Below are 8,663 nucleotides of genomic sequence, written 5' to 3' on the forward strand. Positions count from 1 at the left end.
TTCAGTTTTTCTGCCCCTTTTATAATTTACTTCAATGATAATGCAAGATTTGGAATTCAGATTTAAAACGTGAATAATATCTTTATTTTAATATAACTTTTGTGTGCACAGAAACCATATAAGTAAAAAAGTGTAAGATTACATAGGTGATTATATTACAAAAGGGAGAAAAACTACTACTAGTGTCTGAATATTGCATTTTAGATAGAGTTTCAGGTACATATATATGGTAAAGCTTTAAAGAAACCTATTTCTTAAACCGAGCAGCAGACCCACCTATGGGGAGTGCTGTCTCCTCACAACTTTAGTATTTTTTGCTGAAAGGCCCAGATTTGAGTAAAGGGGAACGCCGTGAGCGCAGGATTCGGGCATAAGGGCTGCAGTCTGTTGAACTTTGGCAGGTGGGTGTTCGGGGAAGTAAGTTACGAAGAAACGGTTTCTTCCCTGGGGGCTGTTGGTTTGGTTGCTGGTTTTCCTGGTTGGCACCAAGGCGCTTTTTGGTAGAAGCCTGGCCTTGGAGTTTCAGCACAGTATGATACTGCTCCGCGATGCATGCTGCCTTCTTCCGAAGGTCCAGTTTTACTAGTGTCATATTATTCTGCAACTCAGCCAGCGTCTGATCCTAAGGAAGATGAACAGAGTTATAGAAACCATTTCTGTCTGATCTATTAGAGAAACTCAAGAGGGCAAGGTAATATACACTATAGTTAATAAAACTTCTTTTTACAAAGATTAGCTCTGTATGGTCAGAGCTTTAATTGAATGGTGTGTATGTGGGGGGTGAGTATTGGTTTTTAAGACCCAAACAAATAGCAGTGAATAGAAGGACCTTTTCTAACACATCAGGTGGTATGAGCCTGAATAATTTTACTTAACCTCCAAGAGCCTCAGTTCCTGGGTGGGTATCAAATTAGGACGTATTTTTTTACATTTCCATATATCTGGATGGAATCAGGGTACATTTATTGATGACAGTGTCATAGCTTAATTGTTAGTGTTTTGTTTTACTATGGTATCTTACAGTTTAAGCATCTTGGATGAAATATGGTAGTATCTCCCTCCCTAGGACAGTTATAACAGAAAAAGCCTATAATTACTTAGCATAACGCCTTGTACTTAGTGAATGGTTACTTTGCAAGGAAGAGAAACTCCCCTCACTAAAAGATTAGCCTAAAAATCTTTTTTATCTTCCTCATATATACTCTGACATGGGCTGATGGGAGAAAGTGATATATAGGCTGCCCCAACCTGTTTGATTAAGATGTCATCACAAGTGGCCAAGGCTTGGCGAAGTTTTCCTGCTCCAGTGTTGTGGCAACAGGCTCTTTCCGCTGACTGGAGAGACTCACCAAGTTTCTGAAGCTCTGTCCGCAGTAGCCTTATATTCTGAAAAAGGAAGAGTAGGAACCAAATTGTGGTCAAGACGTCACGCCAGGTGATCTATAGGAGTCAGAGAACCATCTGAAGAGAAGTAAAATTAGAAAGGCTAGCTGTAAGAATGCAGTAGCCTCTCCAGGATGGCACAGAAAGCATCTTGTCCTCACATAGACCAGGGATACAGTGCTGGAAAGTGTCTTAGGTGAGAGCTTTGGTAATGGAGAAAGCTAATTACCTTCTGGCCCTCCTCTAACTTCTTGTCCACATCAACGATGAAAGGCTTGGCTGAGGGTGGGGGTTCTAACATTTTCTGGTACTTCTGCAGCTCTGAAGGAAAGAAACAATAACCTCACATGTGTAGGCTTTCTAGCCTTGGACTCTTTAACTGAATTAACAGTAGTTTGCAAAAAACATAACAAGTGAGGCCATGTGCACCCTAGAATGAAAGGTCACGGGGATGTAGCTTGGCAGTCAAGGAAATTATGTTGGAGTTGGCCCCAGAAGGCCCAAGTTTGAAGAACAGCTTTCCCTGAAATACTTCTGCTTCCTACCCTCTCTCCCTCCTCACCTTCAGTGGTGGAGTTTAGCTCTGCTTTGCATTGTTCCAGTTTAGCTTTAATCTCATGGAACTGCTGGGTGGAAACAGAAGCCAATCTTTGTGACCGCCGTAGGGACAGTTCAGACCCTGAGGGTTGATGGGCCACTTGCTGCTGTATGGCTTCCTGCAGGAGAGCTTCTAGCTCTTTAATCTTCTCATCTCGCTCCTAAAGGGAAACAAAGAACAGAATTCTGTTCAGAGTCAGACGAATCCTACAGGTATAGATGACTGAAGAATGAACAAAAATTTCCCTGTAAATTAGCATTTACACCATTTCTTGGCCAGTCAAACTCTAAATCAGTTCATCAAACATAGATTGACATAAAGCACTAAGGAGATGAGAGAAAGGTGAATTACACGTTCCGCCCCTACTTTATCTCAGGCAAGCTAGTGATGGGAATCTGAGCAGCTACTTGGGGCTGGTTCAGGGCAACTCACCTGAAGTTCTTCTTGGTAAAAACTTGTCAGTGACTCCTTGAGGATTGTTAGTTTGTCTTCATACAGTTCCTCTAGTAGTTCCTTTTGTGTGTCCAAATGTTCACTGTCAGAGGAGAATAGAGAAGTCAGTGCAGATTCTGAGGAGTGAGCTTGGAAAGCAGATCTTGAGGCACTACTCCATCCTAGTCTCTACTTCCTACCCTACGGTCTAGAACAAGAGGGGTTACTCGGCTGGTACCTGCACCACTGTTCTCGTTGTTGCATCTGCTCCACCATCTCATTGCAAATTTCATCACGGAGCTGCATCTCCAGCCGCAACTTTTCCTGCCGTTCTTTTAAAAGCAGTGCTTTCATGGCTTCTACCACCTGTAGGAGCTCCTAGGAGGGACACACAGGTCAGAGGTCATCAGAAGTCCATGACCTAAAAAGGTACAGGTCCACTTGGAACATAGCATGGAAAATGTATAGCCATCAAGCTGCTGCACCAAAGTTTTCTTGCATTCTCACCTCCTTCCCATATGTGGAGATGTCAACTTCATTTTCAATGTCATCACCAAGGCCTGGGTCAGTCTTAGCTCCAGTCTCTAAGCTGGGAGAAGCGCGCTGACTGTGTTCCTTGAGGAATGAATGTATTGATGGAAATCCCAGTTGCACAGGTGGAGCATGCACAAGCTGTGAGGGGAAAAAAATCTTAATCGAATCCATTACTAGTTCCTAGTTGCTTTCTGAAGTACAGGTACCAGCCCAAAGTGAGCACAATCATCACACCTATAGCTTCGCACCTGGCTAGCAATGGCTGAGAACTTGGCCACATGAAGAGTCTCATCATAGGTAGACGCACAGGGATTCACATTGACAATCATGCAGGAGCGGCCTCGGCCTGTGAAGAAGCCTTGGAACACTCGAGTCAGCTTGCTGTCACGGAAGGGAACCAGGTTCTGCTTTGACCTGGCAGGGAATTAAAGAGAATAGTGCTGTGAGCAGAGCTCTAGCCCCTGAGGAGATACTAGCACTAGCCCCTGTGATGATCAGGAAGTCTCTTAGCAAACTGCAGAGTGCCAGGCCATCCTGGCTTGCAGTGAAAAGCTTACCGGTTCTGCTGGTTTTGGCGCAGGGCAGCGATACAGCGGCCCAGGGTGTGCAGAGAAGTGTTAATGTTTCCTGCTTCCTTCAGCCGCTCACCACTCTTTTGATCTTTGCAGCGCTCTGAGCCAGCGAGATCACAGAGTGATAACCTTGAGTGATGGACAGGATCTGACATTAGGACCCCATGTTATATGCTTTTTAGCCCCTTCATATAGTTCTAGGGAGGGGAGGGCCTGTGAAGAAACTCTGTACCCAAGGAAAGAGAACATGAATCTAATGGAAATAATTCCTTTGAGGACTGCCTTGTCCCCTCCCCCAACCACCAATTATGGCCCCCAAAGCCCAAATTTCTAAATGGAAAAACTTACTCGCTAATCTTGGGGATTATATCTCCTTCCCCCTGAAGGTGCAGGATCCGGATTGAGAAGATGCTATGACTAGAAGTTAAAAAAAATAAAAGTCACTGCATATCTTCTATGACCAGGTGGAGGACTAATGTTTCCTGAAACACAGTGAAAGGCTGACTCATTAACCTACTAACCTGCGGCTGGAATTCTGGTTCAGGTGGGTGCTGGCAAAGCTCTGGTTTTTACGACCCACTTTCAGGAGTTTCCAGGCCTCCTCAGCATCCTGAACATGAATCCAATTGAGATCTGATGTAAAGATGGGCATACATAAGATGGGAGCACCTAACTCTTTTCCAAGTCTCTCCCAAGGTCCCCTCCAGGGTTCATGCCAGCCACTGTTTTCCCATACCTTTTACGTAGGGATTGCCATTCTGATCCTCACACAGCCGCAGAGTCTGCCTCTTGCGCTGCTGGCTAGGGGGTTCTAACAGGTCATAGAGCAGTTCATTGTAGATCTCAAAGAAGGAGATCCAGATGGAGAAGCGAAGATCTGCAGGGACACTTACAGGGGCAGTGTCTGGTTGTGCCCATCGGTGACTCATTTCTGGGGAAAAAGCCAATGTCCAGAGGATCAACTCAAGGGTAATCCACCTCTCCTTTAGCCTGCAGGGGCCTCAGAAAGTGGAACTCAGTTTGCAACCTCTGATCTGTACCCTTGGAGTTTTGGGGAGCAGAAAATGGGTTCCTACTGTTAATTGGCACAGAGCCCAGTCATGGTACATACCATCCAGCTGGCTACTGCTGGGAAACTGGCTACTGGAGGAGAGCCCTGCAATGCCACTGTCAAAGCTGGTGCTGGTACCCATCCGGCTGTCAATGTAGACATTTTTCTTCAAGGAGGTGGACAGCTCCTCCTGGAGGGGTCCAGGGATAAGATAAGCACAAAACTTTCTGGAGGTTTGTCCCCTATCCCTGCCTCTGTGAACACCAACACTTTACCTCTTGGAGGCCTCCATTTAGTAGGGCCAGTTTCTTTAATTCCTCCTGCCGGATCTGCTTGCTGTCTAGCCACATTACCTCATTGGAGAACAAGGGCTTCAGGTTAGGTGTTGGATGCAGCTGGCCTTGGAGGCTGTTGAAGATCAGAGCCAGGGACCTAGGCAGGATCCCACCATCCTTGATGGTACCTGGAGGCATGCAAAAGATGGACAGTTGCAGCAAGCACTGTTCAACTCAGAGCATCAAAAGCCAAAGACAGTCAGCAGTTCTGTGAGGCATAATACTCACCTTGAATTGTGTAGGTTTTCCCTGAGTTGGTGACTCCATATGTATAGATGAGCCAGTTCTGTCCTTTAAGTACGTCCTTTACCATCTCCTTCACAGTCAGGTTGAAGAAAGATGCCTGTCCCACTTCTGGTCCAAAGATCTAGGGACAGACCCAATTTCTCAGAGACCCATCCTTCATCTGGAGAAGGCAATGGCACCCCATTCCAGTACTCTTGCCTGGAAAATCCCATGGATGGAGGAGCCTGGTAGGCGGCAGTCCATGGGGTCGCTAAGAGTCAGACATGACTGAGCAACTTCACTTTCACGTTTCACTTTCTTGCATTGGAGAAGGAAATGGCAACCCACTCCAGTATTCTTGCCTGGAGAATCCCAGGGACAGGGGAGCCTGGTGGGCTGCCATCTATGGGGTCGCACAGAATTGGACATGACTGAAGCGACTTAGCAGCAGCATCCTTCATCTCCCACTTTTCCCTGTGCCAAGCCAGAAAATACATCCCTTCCTGGGTGGTTGGCTCTGGAGACTACTCAAGTAGCTTCTTCCTGCAGTGCTACCAGTTGCTGCCTAAATATTCTCTGCCAGTCCATCTTTCATCCAAATCAATAAATACTTACAGAATGCTATCTGCTAAGTCCAATGCTGGACACAATATGGAGCAACATAATGGTCACAAGCATGGGCTTGGTAGATGAATCTAGATTCAAGTCCTAACTCTAACAATGACTAGTACATGGCCTCAGGAACATTATATTCAATGAGTCACAATATCCTTACCAGGAAAATAGGGACAGTGATGATAGTAACAACAGAGTTGTTGGGAATTAATGTATATAAAGTACATGACTGATAACACATAAGGGTCCCCCAAACCATAGACATGCATATATAATGAACTCAGTCAAGTAAAATGCTTTCCTTCTGAAGAGGGAATATAGCTGCCCCTACATGTTGGTCCCTTGTTCACATATCAGTAACTCCATACCTGGGAAAAGGTGAATCTGTGGGTAGCCTGTCCAATTCCTCGCTCGTTGCTCTTCTGGGCAAAAGAGTCCTTGGGTGCCTGAAGGGCAAGGGTCTCCATAGTCTCAATACAGACACAACCCTGAGATGGGGGAAAACAGTTGTTACAGAAGGAAACAATCCTGGGAACCTCTGTTGTACGTATCATTCCTTTTAAATCCTCCCTCCTCAGAAACGTACCTGATCCTCCTGTCGTTCTAACTCTGAAGGTAACAAGGGCCTGACCCTCAGGTATACTTTCACCTTCTCTGTACCATCTTCAGATGGAACCTGTAGTAGAATTCCCAGTCAGAATCACAGATTAATCTCAGTTACTTCTGAGCAGATGGGCAAACACAACATAGTTTCTGGGAATCAAGCTAACACTACTCCAATTAACTTCAGATGACTGTGCCGTTACTCTGGTTCCATAATCATTCCAACCCACATGGAGTTTTTCAGTACTTAATCACCATTCCTTGTCTGTTCAGTATCCTGCAAACTTGGCTTACCACAGATTATCTGCATCAGAAGTGGCTGACTGATATGAAAATCAGTGTGTGATATTATAGCAAAACACAGTAGTGAAGCACTTTCCATGTGTGCTAAGCCGCTTGTGTCCGACTCTGACACTATGAACCACAGCCTGCCAGGTTCCTCTGTCCATGGAATTTTCCAGGCAAGAATACTAGAGTGGGTTGCCATGCTCTCTTCCAGGGGATCTTCCCAGCCCAGGGATTGAACCCATGTTTCTTACGTCTCTTGCATTGGCAGGTGGGTTCTTTACTATTAGTACCCCTAGGAAGGCCCAGTTAAGCACTTTGGAGGCAGACATACCTGAATTTGAGTCCCAGTTTCATCATTTAGTAACTATGAGATCTTAAATAATCACACCCACCATGTTCATTTAACAAATATTTATAGACGTCTACTCTGGCCTAGAAATTCTAAGAGGCTTTGGTAGCCCACAGTGAAGAATATTACCAAGGCTTCTGCTCTCATGAAACTTCTACAGAAGAGAAGACTTTTGAGTGGAGCTGTTCTCAATTACGGCCATTTCCCTTTCAAGAGACATTTAATAATGTTAGGACAGGTTTCCTGGTTGTCACAAATGGGAAGGATCTACTGAATTCTAGTCGGTAGAGGCCAGGAATGCTGCTTAACATCTTAAATTGCACAGGATAGCCCCCTATAACAAAGAATTATGGCTCCAAACATCCATAATGCTGCACCTGAGAAACAGCTCAGCAGAAAGTTTCCTTAAATGGAAGCTACGGTTGATATTAAAACCTGAATGTACATTTCACCTACGTAATGGTGATATGACCTTGTGCAAATTAACTAAAACGTCTGGGCCTCATGGTGAAGGAGAGACGAGGACTGCTTTCCTCACAGGATAAACTGAGAGTAAGCGTTCAGTTTCATTAATGCAACGCAATTAATAGCTTTCTTATGGACACACAACTGTACATTTTTTACTTATCATGCTCTTAATTTTGAGTTGACCTGTCAAACTCTAGAATTCCTGGGTTTTTTACCTCATGCTTCTCTGTATGGACAACTAGTAGGCTGATTATATCACTTTCAGTCCCCAAGCCCCTCTTCAACTCCTTTACCTGCTTGTCTTCCAGGGAGGTGGAGATGACAGAGCAGTCTGACAGCAGGTCCTTGCGTATCACAGATCCCAAATCTGCAGCTGTGGACTCAAACATGGGGGAGACTACGACCTCCTCATCGGACAGCAAGCCAGCTGGTGGAGAAAGGATCCCTTGCGACATGTCAGCAGGGGCAGTTTAGGTCTAAAAAGAGACAAGAGTGGGTAGGGAGGAGAACCTTAAGGGATAAAAGGGGCTGAAGAATTCTGCCTCTTCTAGGTAAGAAACAACTCCCTGGCCCCAGGACAACCTAGTCTCGCTGCCTGAATTCCTACTCCCTTTTCCTTTCAACTACCAGCAAACGGGAAAGAGAGAAAGAGTTAATCATTTAATCTAATCTGAGGCAGCATATCGGACCGCGAACAGGAATGAACAGATATCTAACTCCGAAAACATAAGGCCAAGTTCCAAGCAGGGAGCCTCCCTCAGCCGTGTCAGTAGCCCTAGGCTCATTCTCTAAACCTCGCCCCTAGGCCCACGGTGAGAACAGAATTATTAAGAAAAACAGAAATAGCGGCAGTTCCGCTTTCTGAACGCCTAATCCGCCAGAGCAAAGGTGCCCCAACTTGGCTCAAGTACAGCCGCACACTCACCTAAAGACGCCACACTTCTACGGTACCGGCTCACTCACGCCCCACAGCCGAAACTGGGCTTTCGCAGCTTGAGAGCACAACTCCACCCACGAAGCGCACCTTTGTTACTGATACAATGTTTTAAATTGCGCGCTGCGTTCGTTCGGCCAATCAGATAGCGAAGCTTGCACCTACCAATCAGTGCAAGGGGGCGGGCGAAACCCGGAAACGGTTTTCTTCGGCTTGACCTCTCTGCTCAAATGTGGGACGGGTTACCAACTGTCGGATTTTGGAGCTGGGTCAACT

At 45.7% G+C, this 8,663-nt stretch overlaps 1 protein-coding gene across 1 annotated transcript; it reads right to left on the reverse strand.

Moving 5' to 3' along the window:
- Window positions 1-61: 61 nt before the first annotated feature.
- Window positions 62-8,527, reverse strand: KIF20A (kinesin family member 20A). Its single transcript, XM_006070863.4, has 19 exons — window positions 8,379-8,527; window positions 7,747-7,929; window positions 6,332-6,421; window positions 6,114-6,233; window positions 5,134-5,272; window positions 4,846-5,033; window positions 4,631-4,760; window positions 4,256-4,450; window positions 4,041-4,152; window positions 3,868-3,936; window positions 3,505-3,648; window positions 3,196-3,361; window positions 2,921-3,085; window positions 2,652-2,791; window positions 2,414-2,516; window positions 1,946-2,141; window positions 1,613-1,704; window positions 1,249-1,386; window positions 62-622 (listed from the first exon to the last, which is right to left on the reverse strand). The coding sequence occupies exons 2-19, from the start codon at window positions 7,906-7,908 to the stop codon at window positions 305-307; spliced, it is 2,667 nt and encodes an 888-aa protein (XP_006070925.3). The 5' UTR covers window positions 7,909-7,929; window positions 8,379-8,527; the 3' UTR covers window positions 62-304.
- Window positions 8,528-8,663: the final 136 nt, after the last annotated feature.

The sequence above is a fragment of the Bubalus bubalis genome, chromosome 9, assembly GCF_019923935.1.
Source record: "Bubalus bubalis isolate 160015118507 breed Murrah chromosome 9, NDDB_SH_1, whole genome shotgun sequence".
Lineage (NCBI taxonomy): Eukaryota > Metazoa > Chordata > Mammalia > Artiodactyla > Bovidae > Bubalus > Bubalus bubalis.